The 16469-nt window shown below is 60.7% G+C and overlaps 2 protein-coding genes across 2 annotated transcripts in view; one reads left to right on the top strand and one right to left on the bottom strand.

Moving 5' to 3' along the window:
• Window positions 1–5272, top strand: part of LTBP3 (latent transforming growth factor beta binding protein 3) — a 17279-nt gene extending 12007 nt beyond the window's left edge. The window contains 13 exon segments of the mRNA XM_023240055.2: window positions 641–763; window positions 1010–1129; window positions 2011–2139; window positions 2445–2612; window positions 2789–2872; window positions 3135–3200; window positions 3203–3262; window positions 3367–3504; window positions 3603–3743; window positions 3892–4053; window positions 4141–4221; window positions 4326–4457; window positions 4624–5272. Coding sequence (XP_023095823.2) covers window positions 641–763; window positions 1010–1129; window positions 2011–2139; window positions 2445–2612; window positions 2789–2872; window positions 3135–3200; window positions 3203–3262; window positions 3367–3504; window positions 3603–3743; window positions 3892–4053; window positions 4141–4221; window positions 4326–4457; window positions 4624–4775 — 1556 coding nt within the window. The 3' untranslated portion in view covers window positions 4776–5272.
• Window positions 5144–16469, bottom strand: SCYL1 (SCY1 like pseudokinase 1). The gene is given in 19 exon segments (XM_045039552.1): window positions 5144–5407; window positions 5538–5592; window positions 5681–5885; window positions 5971–6010; window positions 6013–6058; window positions 6699–6841; window positions 7081–7245; window positions 7524–7599; window positions 7722–7910; window positions 8477–8632; window positions 10121–10234; window positions 11007–11114; window positions 11979–12137; window positions 14505–14660; window positions 14737–14827; window positions 15169–15395; window positions 15475–15597; window positions 15789–15929; window positions 16279–16469. Coding segments are annotated over 19 exon segments (2430 nt in total). The 5' UTR covers window positions 16390–16469; the 3' UTR covers window positions 5144–5282.

Raw genomic sequence — 16469 nt, 5'->3', positions numbered from 1 at the left:
TGGCCCAGGGTGCACAGTCTGGCAGCTGCCTGCACCCCTCTCAGCACCCAGGATCTGGAGACCCAGAGGCAGGCATGGCCTGCCAGACCGGTGACTAGGAAGGAGAGATGTTCGTGGGCCCCTGCGAAAGAAGGCGAGGTAGGGGACTTGAGAATAGCAGAGGCAGTGGGAAGGAAGCAGCATCTGAGAGGTCCAAGGTGGGGCAGATCCCAGCCCCTGTCCTGAGAGTGAGTGGCTGCCACTGAGGTGAAGGTCACGGAAACTGCTCAAGGGTGTAAGGTCAGAGGCTGGGGCCGGCTGGCCACATGGATGCTGAGTACTTCTAGGACGGGGAGCCAGATAGAAGGAGAGAGACTAGGAAGGTGAGTGCAGACGGCAGTAGAGAAGGTGAAGGCTGGCATGGGGTCAGGTGCACCTCGGAGGCGGAGCTTGGTTTGGACGGGGGGGGGGGGGGGGGGGGGGGGGGGGGGGGGGGGTTGGAGGTGTGGCCAAGAGCCAGCTTCTGGCAGAAATGACTGCAGAGAAGCATGCTCCTGGCCTCCACTCTGGTGCTCCACGCCATAGGCACGAGCGGGAAAAGGGTGGCAGACGCCCGAGACCATCCCCATGCTGGCCCTCTGACCCGCCTTGTGCCCTGCAGATGTGGATGAGTGTGAGGCCGGGGATGTGTGTGACAATGGCATCTGCACCAACACGCCAGGCTCCTTCCAATGTCAGTGCCTCTCCGGCTACCATCTATCAAGAGACCGGAGCCGATGCGAGGGTGAGTGGGGCCTAGAGCTGGGGATTAACTTGTTCCTCCCTATCCTGGGACTTCTAAGCCCAGGCTCCAAGTTCGGAGCTACCTGTAAACAGGTCAGGCACTCCCATGTCCAGCCCGCATCCCTATCCAAGATTGGGCGTGGAGTGTAGACCTGACCCACAGATTGAGTGTGGAGGGGGAGCCTCGGCAGCCTCAGGCTGAGTAGGGTCAGCTCATGAGATTCTCCACCTCTTTGATCCCCTACAGATATTGATGAGTGTGACTTCCCTGCCGCCTGCATTGGGGGTGACTGCATCAACACCAATGGCTCCTACCGATGTCTTTGTCCTCAGGGGCACCGGCTGGTAGGCGGCAGGAAGTGCCAAGGTATGGGGGTATTGGCTGAGAGTTCCTCAGGAGGAGTGGCAGGGAATGACAGTAATCTCCTAGACACCCTGTTGACCTGTCTTTCCATCCATCTGTCCATCCACCCGCTCACTCACCCTTCCACTCCACCCACAATAGCAACAGTAATAATGACGTAGTTGCATGGTGACTTTTCCATGCATTAGTGGACAGGAGTTTCCAGAGAACCTACTATTTGCCAGCTTCTATACTACGTACTGGGAATAGAGCAGTGATCCAGGACTCCCACTGGGGGAGGCTGACGTGTATATTGATTATTACTGTTCAGAGTGCTGGGAGCCAAAAGAGGTCTGGAGGGGTGATTAATTGCAACGGAGATGTGACAGTTGAATTGGAACTTGGAACATGTATATGGTCCCCTAAAGCATAAATAGGTTCCCTAAGTAGAGAGAAGCATGGGATGGCATTCCCGGCCCGAAGAACAATGTATGTCAGAGCACGGAGATCTGGAAGGAGCTAGTTGTGATTTTAGGGGACAGTGCCCTGAACGTAGACTCGGGAGTGCCGGTGTTTAGAATACAGGATGATGAAATTGAAAGGTACCAGGAGACCAAACTCAAAGGCCTCGAATGCCAAGCTGAGAGTGAGGGCTCCATTCTGTTGCCGGTAACAGCCACTGCAGGTTTTGGGAAGAATACAGTGAATGGGCACACATCTACCCACATGCACAGACAGGCAAGGGCGCACTCCCTATTGTGTGCACTTTGAGATCAAAGTGGAAGTTCGGGTTCTGAACTTGTGTGAGTCCCTGGAGGCACATCTCCCCCCGCCCCCCCCCCCCCCCCGCAAGAAGCGGCTGGTTTCCTTGGAGCTACTCTTCCTGCTTCCCTCACTCCCCACAGACATAGATGAATGCAGCCAGGACCCCGGCCTGTGCCTTCCCCACGGGGCCTGCGAGAACCTGCAGGGCTCCTATGTTTGCGTCTGTGACGAGGGCTTCACGCCCACCCAGGACCAGCACGGCTGTGAGGGTGAGTGTCCTCCAGGCTCCTCCTCAGACTAGACAACTCCCCTGAGCTGCAGCTGCGGTTCAGAGACTTTTCCTGGTCCCACCCTCTGGAATCTGGGGAACGGGAAGAAATCCCTTTTGCCTGAGAGTCCAGTGGAGCTGGACCGCACAGGAGAGCCCTGAACCTCACATTGAGGATGGAGCTTGGCTCTGACCGGGCGGCTGAGGGGAGCGAGGGAGTGTGGGGCGGCCGGGGCATGAGGTCCGTGGGCAGCGTGGACAGCAAGACCGTCTGCAGGACCCTGAGCTGCCCTCCCCTCCCCTCAGAGGTGGAGCAGCCCCACCACAAGAAGGAGTGCTACCTTAACTTCGATGACACCGTGTTCTGCGACAGTGTACTGGCCACCAATGTCACCCAGCAGGAGTGCTGCTGCTCGCTGGGGGCTGGCTGGGGAGACCACTGCGAGATCTACCCCTGCCCAGTGTACAGCTCAGGTCAGGAGCCGGGCAGGCCTTTCCCTTCCCAGAGTCTCAGTTTCTTCATTTGGAAACGGACGGGGAGAAATGGCCCCACCCTGGATAGGTGGGAAATGAGGCGGAGAGCCCCGACAGAAGCACGCACGCGCTCAACCCCGCCTCCTTTCTTCCCCACGGCCGCTCTCTCCCCGCAGCTGAGTTCCACAGTCTCTGCCCAGACGGGAAGGGCTACACCCAAGACAACAACATTGTCAACTATGGCATCCCGGCCCACCGTGGTAAGCCCCGACACGGCTCCGCCCACCGGACACGCCCCGCCCCGCCCCGCCCCCGAGGGCGGTGGTGCTAACTGGGGTAGGCCCCGCCCACACCGTCATCGTCTGCCCCGCCCCTATCACGCCCTCGTCCGCCTCCGGAAAAGCCTCTCCCACTGAGTTTGCTCCGCCCCCGCGGTAAGCCCCGCCCACACTTCCCTGGCTGCGGGCCTGAGCCGCCCGGGAGGTAGAGGCCGCAGGGCGCCCACGGCTTGTCACTCCGCAGACATCGACGAGTGCATACTGTTCGGGGCCGAGATCTGCAAGGAGGGCAAGTGCGTGAATACGCAGCCGGCTACGAGTGCTATTGCAAGCAAGGCTTCTACTACGACGGGAACCTACTGGAGTGCGTGGGTGAGCGCAGATGGTCCCAGTGGCCGTGGGCCAGCAGCCGGGAGACACGCACAACCACCCGACTTCGGGCTGGTCCCCTCCACTCGTGCTTTTCCTCCCCGCAGACGTGGACGAGTGCTTGGACGAGTCCAACTGCCGGAACGGAGTGTGTGAGAACACGCGCGGCGGCTACCGCTGTGCCTGCACGCCCCCCGCCGAGTACAGCCCGGCGCAGCGGCAGTGTCTGAGCCCGGAGGAGATGGGTGAGGCCCGGGCCTGCCGGCTGGGGAAAACAGGAGGGGAGCGGGGACTGGGCCAAGCTGTGACCGCCACTCCCATCCACGCCCTCGCTACCCCCTAGACGTAGACGAGTGTCAGGACCCGGCAGCGTGCCGCCCTGGCCGCTGCGTCAACCTGCCGGGCTCCTACCGCTGCGAGTGCCGCCCGCCCTGGGTGCCCGGGCCCTCCGGCCGCGATTGCCAGCTCCCCGAGAGCCCAGCCGGTGAGGGCAAGAGTTGTCTTGGGCCAATTCCAGGGCCTGGGCTGCCGGGTGGAGCCCGGGGTCGCGGCTCCCCGCGAGGCTTGGTTGGAGCAGGGACCTAGTGTCCCCGTTTCGGGCCCCCCAGCTGAAGCCAGGTCTCCCCTGGTAGAGCGTGCCCCGGAGCGACGGGACGTGTGCTGGGCCCAGCGCGGAGAAGATGGCATGTGCGCGGGACCCCTGGCCGGGCCAGCCCTCACCTTCGACGACTGCTGCTGTCGTCAGGGCCGCGGTTGGGGAGCCCAGTGCCGCCCTTGCCCGCCACGCAGCGCTGGTGAGCCTCCCCAGAGGGGTTTGCGGAGTGCTGGGGCAGGAGCCAGGGTGCTGCTTTCGCGTGGCTGACCGCCCCCGCTCCTCCCAGGGTCCCAGTGCCCAACGTCACAGAGTGAGAGCAATTCCTTCTGGGACGCGAGCCCCCTGCTGCTAGGAAAGCCCCCTCGAGGTGAGTATAACGGGAGGGCACAGAGAGGGTGTGGGGGTGGGGGGTCCCCAACCATCTGCTGGCAGAGGTGAAGGTTGATGTCTGCATTTTCCCCACCGGCACAGAAGAGGACAGCTCGGAGGAGGACTCGGACGAGTGCCGCTGCGTGAGTGGCCGCTGCGTGCCGAGGCCCGGCGGCGCCGTGTGCGAGTGTCCGGGCGGCTTCCAGCTCGACGCCTCTCGTGCGCGTTGTGTCGGTGAGCCGGACCGCGGGGGTGGGACCGGCCCCCAGGCCAAGACCAGAAGTTGGTGGAGGGGCCGGGGCCAAGGCTGGCAGCCCGGGGGAGGCACGGGGCCACACGCTAAGGGGGCTGCGTGCTCTGGCGCCCTGGCGAAGCTCGCACCTGTCGCCCCCACCTGCAGACATCGATGAGTGCCGAGAACTGAACCAGCGTGGGCTGCTGTGCAAGAGTGAGCGCTGCGTGAACACAAGCGGGTCCTTCCGCTGCGTCTGCAAAGCTGGCTTCGCACGCAGCCGCCCACACGGGGCCTGTGTGCCCCAGCGCCGCCGCTAACGAGGCCCTCGGCCATCAGCGAGGGGTTCCCGCCTGACCCTCGGGGTGAACTCAGTCTCTCACCTGTGTTCCCACTCGGGGCTCGGACCCAGGAACTCTCCGGGGGTCTTAGACCCCTTCCTGCGCCCCGAGTTCTGAGGGCGCCCTTACAGGCGCCGCCCAGTTCGCAGGCGGAGTTTGGGACTCTCAGGCACTGAGGTCCTTCCTCCCAGAGGGCGTTTCCTGGAAACTGATAAATCAAATCATGCCTCTGCACTCTCGGCTTGTCCAAGCGAATTGATGTTCCCGTCTGTGGTGGGCGTGGACTTCGCAGGGCAGCGCCATACCCAAGCCTCCTGGGAGGGGCTACACTGAGCCCAGCACAGGGGTGTGAAATAGAATTTATTGTGGCTCTGATTATGTACACGTGAGATGTGCCTGGCCGGGCTGGCCGGGCTGGCATGGTTTGTACAATAAATACATCCGCGGGGCCTGCTCTCCGCGGCTGCGAGCGCCCATATGGCAAGTTCAGTCCAGCTTCCGAGTTCCCAGCTTCATGGGGCCCTTGGCTGCCTTCTTTTCAGCGCGTTTGGCTTCCATCTCCCGCCGACGCTCCTCGCGCTTCTTCCGGGCCAGCTCGGCCTTCCCTTGCCCTGGGAGCAGGAGGAGGAGGAGGAGGAGGAGGAGGAGGTGGGCAGAGGGCTTCAGGACCACTGGGGCCTCAGCTTCCCAGCCTGCCCCTGCCCCCAGTCTGTCTGCCGGACGAGAAGGGGAAGCACTCACGGCTCTCGGTCTCCAGACCCTCCCAGTTGTCATCGCCCCATGAATCAGGTCTCGGCTGAAAGGGAAGTGTGGTTGGAGTGGAGATGGACTCCCGGCTGAGGTCCACCCCGGTCTGAACCCTCATGGGAAAAGGTGCCAAGTACCTGAGCGCTGGTCTCCCGGCGTGACGACACAGCAGCAAAGGGATCACCTTTGTCACTGGGCTCCGAGCCACCCCAGTTATACTCGCTGGCCAGCCGTGTGCCCTCAGGCGGTGGCTCCGGGGGACTTGGCTCCTGCCAGCCCTGCTCCCACGAGCCCTCGGCTTCCCAGCTGCTCCAGTCTGACTCGGATTTTGGGTCCAGGTTGCTGGTCTGCAGAAGATGGGGGAGGTAGTGCCCAATGGTGGGGGGTGCCCAATGGCTGGCCTCCCCCTCCCCCATAGGAACACCACTGTCCCACCCTGCTTACCTGCCCGGCACGGCTAGCTCGGCCCCAGTACTCCAGTCCTCCTGCTGGGCCAACACCGATTCGGCCTCCTGCTGCAGTGTGGGAAGGAGAGCGCGACCATAGGCGCTCCAGCCCCACCCAAAGGGCAAGGAAGCCTGCCTGCCCCTTCCCAGCCACGGGCTCCACCCTTTCTTCTTTGGCATTCCATCTCACTTGCTCCTCAAGCCTTGCTTCCCATCTATAGAGTGGACATGCCATCACTCCTCTGAGGCTGGGGAATGAGATCTAGATGTTCTACACCGTTCCCCACAGCCTCAGACCCGAGACTGTTGTCAGCAGATGGGGAAATTGGGCCCCAAGGTCTGCCCCCATTCCCATCAGGGTAGCCCCACTCCATCCTCAGCCCATCCCCCACAGGCCTGGGGGTGGCCTCTCCTTACTGACCCCTGGAGCTACTGGAGGACAGGGAGAAGAGAGTGAGGAAGACAAATGGGCTGCCCCCAAAACCACCACCATTTCCATCCCCGCTCCCAGGGGCCCCTGGGGCTTAGTGGGGACAGCTGCCAACTCTTACCCACAAGGGCCACTCGTGACACCTACTCAGCAGGGATGCTGTGCAGGTGAGGACAGGCGTGACCAGCCAAGCCCACCTGAGCTCCTTGAAGGCAGCCTTAACCTTTGACCTGGAGTTACCTGGGAGTCGCCTGGGGAGGCCCCCTCAGCGCCACTCACCTCCAGGCTGCCCCAGTCTTCATCATCCCATCTGTCGGCAACACTGCTGTCCTCCGCTGTGTCCGTGCCCTCCTCTTGCGTCTCCCAGTGGCCTGAGGTTGTGGATGTGGCAGGGACGACGGCGGGGGCCGGGGCAGGAAGTCCTGAGGAGCAGAGGCTCACTGAGGTCCCGGATACTGGGCCCCAGGAAGGTCTCAAAACAGGGCAGAGGTTTCTGGGGTCAGGGGGAAGGTGCACAGAGCAGCTCGTGAAGGGACTAGACCCCGCCGGTCCCCTACGTCCCCACTGCCACCCCCGGAGAAGCCAGACAGTCATAGCTCCTAGGTGCCAGCACCCCCAAGCCCTCTCAGTCACTGATGCGGCCACTCTGGGGCACACTCACCCTCGGGCGTGGGTCTCTGGGGGACGTTGGTCTCAGCCGGGGCAGCTGCTGGGTGTGCACGGATCAGCTTGGACGTGAGCGAGGAGACCCCTGTGACAGCCCAGCCTGCCCAGCTGGCTGCGGCTCCTCCCATTCCAGGGCTGGAGGCGGCATGGACATCCTTCTCTGGGCAGTGTCAAAAGAGACAAGTATAGTCACCTCAGGCTCTCATGGGGAAGGTGACAGGAGCGCAGTAACGGACACAGAGCAACCTGTAGTGGCCCCTCTTCTCCAGGCCTGTGCTCCCCCATCTCTAAGATGGGAGGGGTGGGGAGCAGTGGTGTCGGGTCTGCTCTCCGAGGTCGTTCTAGCTTTCAGAGACTCCAGTGACATGGAAGGGGGCTCTGACAGGTAACAGTCAAGGATGTGATGGAAGAATAGGGCACACGACTGGGGCCACTCACCTACTTCCGCTAGCTGGGTTGGGTCCTCTGACACAGACTCCAGTTTGGACAGGAAGCTTCGAATGGCCTTGAAGGCCTATGGGGTAGGAAGGGGCAAAGCTGGGGACTCCAGGGTTCCCATGAGTCCGCGGGGCCAGCTAGGGCCCAAACGCCCCCCTGGAGCCTCCGCTCCAGGGCCCGGGCCCAGCTGTGCCTCACCTGGTCTCGCACGGATTTCTCAGGATCCACGGTGAGGCCACAGAGCACAGGCAGGATCTTGTGGGCACAGTCATTCATCGAGTAGAGGTTGTGGGTGGCAGCAAAGCCCAGGACACCCGCCACCCGCGAAGGTGCAAATGGGTCTTTGGTGGCCCGGCTGAAGGCAGAGGTGAGGACCCTGTGTCGGGTCTGGGGTGGGGCAGGAGAGAGGGCTCCTGAGTTCAGGATCAGTACTGGGACCCAGAACTCCCAGATCTATCTACTTCCCGGAGCAGAGGCCATCCACGGGCTCCCCCAGAGTCTGAAAAATGTGAGCTAATCACTAACAAACGAGGAGAATTTTTCCTGAAAACTCGATCTGGGCTTCTCCTCCCAGATCACCCTGTTCATGCTGCCTCAGGACAACAGGGGCTGGAGCCGCTGGCCTGGGGCCGAGGCCTGGGCCGCCGTCACCATTCATTCATTCCTGTTAACTGTCTGGGCGCTGCAGACATCTGCGTTTACAAACCCTGGCTGAGGGAGTGCACACAGGCCAAGGGGGCCAAGCAAGCCTGGGTTCAGTTCCCAGATCCACCGCCTACTGGCTGGGCGACCTGATACATGCCTCAATCTACCCTCTCACATCTGGGCTGGGAGCACCCAGGGCCTAGGTCTCTGGAAGGATGGCAGCCCCTGCACAAGGAGGCCTGGCCCTGGAGGACACTGTGGCCCCGGGGACAGTGAGAGAACCCCCAGGATCCATGTAGGGCACTCACACTGGCACTGAGGTAGGAACCGATTTTGCCCAGGCAGACGGTGGTATTGCAGCGGATGGGGCCCTGCTCATCCTTGGCCTGCAGCCGCGCGAAGTGCTTCATCAGCTCCACATTGAGGTTGGCCTCGTTCAGCTTTGGGGCCAGGAGCAGCATGGACTGTGGGTGCAGGAGTGTGGAAACTGTGGGCCACGGCCGGCCAAAAGACCACGTGCAGAAGTGGCTTCCGGGGAGGGTGGGTGGGCCAATAGTGGCACTGGGTGCTGAGGGAACCTCCCAAACCTACCCCCCAGCCTGGTCCTGGCCCCTACCCAGAATGCCGTGGAAGGGGACGCTTCCCTGTCCCCTTTACAGCAAAACCTCCGAAGTTTGTGCACACCCCTGTCTCCCGTCCTTCTCCCTCCGTTCTCTCTTGCGTGCACTCTACTCACGCTTCTACAGAAACACCGCCCCCCCACCCACTCTCTACCAACTGGCTCCAGGAGGTGACCAGGGACCTTTGTGTTGCTAAATCCAGTGGCCGATTCTCCGTCCAAACCAGCTGTGACCCCTCAGTAGCTCTGACACTCCTGAGTTCTCCTTCCTCCTTGAAACTGCCATCTCTGGTCCTCCAGGACCCTGCCCTCTCCTCACTCTCCTCCGACCTCATCAGCTGCTCCTTCTCGGTCTCCTGTGGCCGAGATCTTACGGTTCAGACCCCCACAGGTGCTCACCAGGCCTCTTCTCTTTTCACCTCACCCTAGGTGACCTTACCCCTTTCGTGGCTTTGAATGCCCTTGTTAGCTGACAAAGCCCAGATGAGCAGCTCCGGCCCAGACTTCTTCTCTGAACTTCACACATATATAACCAGCGGCTGAACAGACATCTGTACCTGCCTAACTAGACCAACCTCCTCCCGCAAACCTGAGGCTCCCAGTTTCTCAGTAAATGGCAACTTAACCTTCCAGGTGCCCAGGCCAGAAACCTCGGAGCCACACTTGGCTCTGCAGCCATCCATCGGCACATACTGTCGGCCCCACCTTCGGAATGTGGCCCCTTCTGTCCCCCACTGCCACCTCTCAGATCTGAGCCACCATTACCTCTCAGACTCCACCTCTCACAACCACGCCCCTTCAGCCATGCTAAACCTCTTACTGCTACTTCTACACTGGCCTCAGGACCTCTGCACATGTTCCTTCTGCAGGGAACCCGTTTCCTCCAGATCTCCACCTACCTTGATCCCAAGCCTCCTTTCCTTAAATGATACCTCCTTAGCAAATTCTTCCCTGATCGCTGTTTTTAAAACTGCAAACCCTTCTCTTCACACTGTCACTTTCTAACATAACGTACCTTTCCTAATTCTGTGTACTGTCTGCCAAGCCCACTCCGTCACCTCAAAAAGATGCTCCATGAGACATAGTGCATCCCAGCATGGGGCACAGGGCCAGCCAGGCACGAGAGGTGCTCAGCCAGTGTCTGCTGAACGGAGGACTATAAGCCGATCCCAACCTGCTTCCCTCACCAGCTGCTGAGCTGCTCCCAGAGCCCGCTACATGCAGGGTCGTGCCTGCTCCTCCCTTAACCTGCTCAGACCCATAGGCCAAAACCAAGGCCGCTGTGCTCTCAAGTGAGCCCTCTCTGAGCCTTCAAAAACCAGGGCACGCCCACCTTGACTGTCTGCTCCCGGATGGCAGGGTTGGTGTCCAGGAAACCGTGCACAACGTGGGGAAAGATCTGGGTGTTGACTGTTGGCTCATCGAGGTATTGGATAAACTGTTCCATCTGTGGCCCAGTGAGGGGGAGAACACAGTCAGCACCCCCAACCCTGATCACAGCCACCAGCTCATCTCGTGGCTTTGTTTTTCCACCTGGCAGGCACCGGCTAGCCAGGTGCATCTCCTGAGCCCCCTACCTCGCATCTGGCCTATCTCTGGCCTTCGGACCACGCAGAGTGATGAAGAGAGGCCAGGAGGGTGCTGGGAAGAACCAAGGACTGGCAGCTGGAGGGCCTGGCCTCCGGTCCTGCATCACATCCCTTCTCAGAGCCTCTACTGTCTCTTCTATAAAAGGGGTTATAAACCCCAGCCAGGAAGTGGCCTGAGGTAGGCTCATGTGTTTGGCAGCTGGGGAGGGAATGATACCTGGGAGCCTCTAGGTACTTGCTGGCTCATAAGAGGCCCCCACCCTTGATCCCAAGGATCCTGTCTGATGCTCCCAGCTGCCCAGGGATTGGCAGGGGAGACACTATCCCCACTCTATGAACAGCTAAAGTGATCAAGTCAAGAGACTGGGGGAGGCAGACAGTTGGGGCCCTGCAGTCTGGGCAGGCTGTGCCTTCCCAAAGGTGCCGATGAACCTTGTGATGGTCTCAACTTCCTGAGAGCCTAGTCTTACCAGTCCCTCATCTGTGCGTGTTTGGGGAAAGGTTTCTGGGGTGATAGGGCAGGGGCTCGGGCCACCAGCCTGGGACTGGAAGTGAGACAAGGGTCTCCCCAGCAGCCAAGGTGGGGTCTGGGTGGGGTGGACGGGTATAGGGTCTGACCACAGCCCCTACCTGCTGTAGGAGGCGGATACGCATGGCCCGGTCAGTGGATGAGAACATCTTGACCACAACAGGGATGATCTTCTGCTGATACTCCTCAGCGTTGAGGAACTTGCCCACCTTTGGGAAAGAGCAGGAAGAGGGGGCTCGGCTACATGCACAGAAGCAGGGTGACTTTACTGGGCTCATTTACCTTCCTTGGACTCCCTGCTGATCTCCCAGGGTGGGAATGGGGTGATGGTAGAGGGCGTCAGGCACTTCTTCAGCAGCCCCTCTGCCCATACACCATCTCAGGCAGCCCTGCCCTTAACTTTTCGAGTCCAGGCCCCTCTTAGGAGACTAATGAAAGCTCTGTGCCCCTCCCTATAATCATGCACCAATGTACCACATGCACACTCATGCACACAGAATTCTGCCTATGATTTCTGGAGGCTCCCAGCCATAAGGATTTGCTTGCTGTCTTCCCTCTTGCCCCATGCCAAGCCCCTTCAGGAGAAAGTGTTCTCCCAGGGTGGGCAGAGTGGGGAAGAGCAGGTGCCCAGGTAAGGGTGGGCTGGGGTCTAAGGGAGTGGGGGGAGGATCCAGCCCCTAGAAGTCAAGAGAACTGAGTGCCAGTGGTCAGGAGGGAAGAGGGAAAGTGGGGTGGTGAGCAGGTGATCTCCTGGGCCTTGGAAACACAGTGCACACGTCAGACCAAGGGCACTGTGTTGGGGAAATGGAAGAAGGTCTGTGGGCTCTCAAGCAAAGGCTCTTTGGAAAAAGAATTTTAGAGGCCCAGGGTTTCGCCTCCTCAAGGACAAGGAGTCCACCCAGCCTCCCTGACAGCTGATCAAGTGGTCCTGGATTGCTGGACCAAGGGGACATCAGCAAGAAGTCCCTCATGTGTGTGGATCTGCCCTGACCGGACTGCCCCTCCCCCAGAGCCCTCTCCTTTGCCATTCAGACCCACCCGGCCAGTCCCTGGGCCCCACGGGCCTTGCTCACCTTGAACAGGGGTGTGAGGACAACGGCTCCTGCATTGCCAAACTCGAAGGCGGTCAGCAGCTGGGGCAGCACCTTGTGCCGGCAGAAATCCTCGGGGAAAGAGTCCAGGCTCTTGCTCAGCTCTTGGAAGAACTTTTGCTTCTCAGCCGGCTCTTTGATCTGGGGGTATCAAGGACAGGATACGGGGAGGAGATCAGCCTAGATCAGCCTCAGCTATGGGCCGGGACAGAGGGTCGCCCCCAGCCTGAAAGAGAATTGAACTATACGGGCTCTGGAGCCCCACTGCCTGGGTTCAAATCCCAACTCCCTCATTTAGCAACCACGTGACCTTGGGCAAGTTCCTCCAGCTGTGAAGCGGGATAATAACTATACTGACTTGTTCTGCAGATTCAACCGGAAAATGCACGTGAAAGCTGCCAGCACAGTGCCTGGCGCACCGTGGGCGCCTAGTCAGTGACTGTCATTCTCGTCACTACCCCTGACCCGTTGCTGGGAAAGCAGCCACTTGGGCCATCAGACCTTTGTCGGCATCACCTCTACTCCTCACAAACAACAACCCAAGGTGTGAGTACCATTAACCCCAGCACACCAATGAGAAAACTAAGGCTCAGAGAGGGGAGGGGGCTTAGTCCATCCACGTGACCCTGGCCAGGGTGGTATTCGTGGCAAGCTGTGTGGAAGGCAGGGATCGGGTATAGTTAACCCCGAGACCTGGTCCTCCCACTGAGCCAGACAGGCCAGGCCGTCAAGCTCAATGGTCCCCCTAATCTGCCTCTGAGGCCACAATCCCCGTAACTCACATCTCCTGAGGACAGACTATGCCAGGCAGAGTTACATGCTAAAACCTTTACACAGGTTAAATGATCCCCCCACAACTTTACCGGATAGGTGCCAACTTAATCCACATTTAATCCAACAAGGAAGCTAAGGCACAGAGAGGTCAAGGAATCTGTCAAAAGTCACACAGCTAAGCAGCAGACAGGGAAGAGTTTGACTCCGTGGGCTGTCACCTACCCTGTGCTGCACCCTGTGAAGAGATGCTGTCATTCCCTCATGTATATGCAAGGAGGTTGAGGCTCGAGGTCACCAGCTGAGAGTGACTGGCTAGGGATGATACCCTAGTTCTATATGCTTCCAAAGTTCCTGTGTTTTCTACTGTGCCCTCATTCCCCAAGCAGATGCCTGGCCCAGAAGAGCTGACCTCTGGCTGGGAATGAGGAGGACCTGGTTAGCACTTGGTACCTCAGTCGAGCGTGGGAGGCAGACCTGGTGCTCTGACAGTCAGGTTCATGGGGCGCCAACGCCCAGAGAAGACCGAACCGCATTCAAGGTCGCATAGCTGGGCGCTCTCCACTGGCCAGCCCAATGACAGGAAGAGGGGCCCCAAGGCCCTGCCCTCCCACATTCTCCTTGGGCTTGGCCAGAAACAGCCCATTTCCTATGGAGCACATTATAAGAAGGGTGGCCTGGCAGAGTCAGAGACGTGAGGACTCCAGGTGACAAAGTCCCTGCTGCCCCCACCTGCCCAGGAGGCACAGAGCCCAGAACCTCCAGCGCTTTTCCCTCAGGATGAAGCTCAGGTTCCCCTGCTCTGAAGGCCCTCCCTGCCCGACCAGCTCCATCAAGGTCAGGCAAGTGTCTCACTCCTCTCCCCCTCCAGATTCTCAGTCACCCTTCCGTGTGCCCCACACTCAGCTGGGTCAGAGCAGGTATCCAGGGCTGAGCCCCGCCCCCCCCCCCCCCCCCCCCCGCATTCCCTACAACAACCTACAGGCCAGCAGAAACTATCATTATCCCCATTACACAGATATGGAAACTCAAGTTCAAGGAGATGAAGCCAAGGAGTCCTTCCTCACATCTTTCCATTCGCTGTTCCCTCTGCCTGGAACACTCTTCCCCAATTCCCATCGCCATGGCTCCCACCTTCCCACTCTTCAGGTCTCATTTCAAATGTCACCCCTGAGAGAACCTCTCCCTGAGCACCCTGACCCACTATTTTCCTTCCTGGTACTTGTCCCTATCCTGGGAGCACACATTTCCTCATTTATGATTTTCTGTCCCCCTCTCCCAGTGAGAGTCCCTAAGGGTTGGGACCTGGTCCATTTACTCCCTGCTAGATCCTTGAGGGCAGGGATGTGGGTCTGACTCTTCCTCCTGGCCCCGCTGCCCACAGCACAGCGCAGCACCAGGCATGGCATCCATCAGGGCCAAGGCCAGTGTGCACGGGGCAGTTACTGGAGTGCCAGGGGCAGTCACTAAGTACCTACTACGTGGCAGACATTATATTATGCGCTTCCCGCTCACTGAATCCTCACCGAGTTCCTCTGAAGCAGGGACTAGGGTAGAAAGAGCGTCTGACAAGTCACAGTAAATGAGAGCTGGAGCCAGGGTTCAGACCCAGAGAGCCTGGCTCCCTAGTCCATGCTTGTCCCCCAGGGTCTAATTACAAGGGAGCCCACAAAGTGGGGAGGGAGGACTGGGATGAAGGACACAGGACCAAAGCCCAGGGCGGGGTGGGGGGCTCACCTGAATCTCCTCCAAAAAGAGGTTGGTCTCCACAAAGCGGTTGTTCATGAAGCCACCGGGCGCCCGGCAGTTCTGCAGGAAGCGGGCTGGGTTGGGACGCACTTTGGGGTTGGCTCCAACTAGCTCGCAGTAATGGGGCACCAGCGATTTGGGGATCTGCAGGAGAAGGGTCAGTGTCAGGGCAGGGCTGGTTGGCTGGCAGACAGGCGCTGGGATTGGGTCGGACACTCACCTTTCCGGGGTTGCGCAGGGCGGCTGCCCGAGGTAGGGGCCCGTTGAAGACTTCCCAGATGAGGCAGCCCAAGCGCCACATGTCGGCTGACCTGAGGCAGTGTGACCAGAGCCGCTCAAGGCCCTGCCACCTGCTAGCACAGACCTCCAACCCGCCTTGGGCACCAGACACTAAGCTGATCATCCCATCAGCCCTGAGAAGCAGGGCTCATTAGTCCCATTTGACAGATAAAGAGACTGAGGCTCAGAAAAGCGAGGACATCCACCCCAGCTCATACGTCTTTGTTTCTCCTGCCCTACCTCCCTGAGGACCCTAGGTCCCTCCCCAGCTGGGCAGCAGGGGACAGGGAAGGGCCAGCTGGTTGAGGGGTCCCGAGGCTGCTGGAGCTTCCAGAATAGGGCAGGTTGGGGCATGCCGCCCCCAGTCACCCACCATTTCTCTCTGACCGCTCTGCCACTGCCATCAGCCAGCTCCGGGGGGTCATACTGCTCAAGTTCAGGGACCCCCTTCCGGGGGGGTCCCCCGCCATTGCCCTGGGCAGAGTACATGTAGTCCAGGCCCCCCAGCTTCCACTCGCCGGCCCGGTCCACGAACACAGCGGCCATGCAGACGTTGTTGTGAATGAGGCTGCAGTCATTGACCAGGAAGCTGAGGGCTTTCTGGGGGCAGAAGGAGCCATCGCACTCCAGCAACTGGAGTCCCCCACCCTGCCCTCATCACCACTGTCCCCCACCTCACCACGATCTGGTGTAGCCCCCAGGAGAGCTCCAGATCCTTCAGGCCACCGGCCTCCGCTCGCTCCTTGAGGTACATTCCCAGTGGGGTCACTGCCTCTGTCACTACATGGAGGCACTTGTCTGTCTGAAGAAGGGGACATGGCCGGAGAGGAAGGGGAGATGAGAGGCACAGGGAGAGAGGTGGAGAAGGGGAAATCAAATCTAGGGGTGCAGAGGCAGGAGGGGTGGAAGTTGAGGGGCAGGAAGGCAGAAGACAAGGCTGGGAGCCTGGGAGAAAGTGAGGGGCACGGATGGGACAGCCTGGGCAGCAGGTACCTCCAGCCCATCGATGTAGGCCAGAATGTTGGGGTGCCGGAGAGTTTTGAGGCGCTTGAAGGCAGCTTTGGCCACCTGGGTCTGCTCTTCGGCACCGGGCTTCACGTCGTACACGAAGATGGACACCGGGCTGCCTGTGGCCTGGGGGTAGGACAGAGGGACCTCAGGGATGTGGGCCGGGCCCAGGCGACCACTCCAGTTCGGAGATGGGCCCCCGAGCTGACAAGTGGCGGGAGAAAAGGGCCGCCGCCGGGTATCTCCCCAGGTCGGCCTTTAGGGACTCAGCCGGGCCCACGTGACCCCGGTTCCGTCCGCCGGTCGTCCCTCGGTCCTTCCGCCCGCCACGTCGGCACTGCCCGTCCCCCTCCCCCGGCCGGTTGCCCCGGAGGCTCCGCAGCCACGTCAGGCGGGGCGCGACGCGGCGGGGCCGGCGGCGCTGACTAGGCGAGGCCGAGGTCGGCCGCGGCCTGCGGAGCGGGGCCGCGCTCACCTTCTTGCGGCCGCGGTGCAGGACCCAGGGCCCAGGCGGGCCGCCCTCGGGGGGGTCCGGGCTGAGCTCGAACGGGAAGTCCCGGACCGGGTCCCGGGCAAAGAACCACATCGTCCCCGCCGCCGCCGCCGCCGCAGGCCGGGGCGCCTCAGCTCCGGGTCCTCTGGCGGCCGAGCCGGGCGGGGCGGGGC

The sequence above is a fragment of the Felis catus genome, chromosome D1 (assembly GCF_018350175.1).
Source record: "Felis catus isolate Fca126 chromosome D1, F.catus_Fca126_mat1.0, whole genome shotgun sequence".
Taxonomy (NCBI): domain Eukaryota; kingdom Metazoa; phylum Chordata; class Mammalia; order Carnivora; family Felidae; genus Felis; species Felis catus.
The sequence above is the reverse complement of the archived record's forward strand: the minus strand, read 5'-3'. Positions and strand labels throughout refer to the sequence as shown.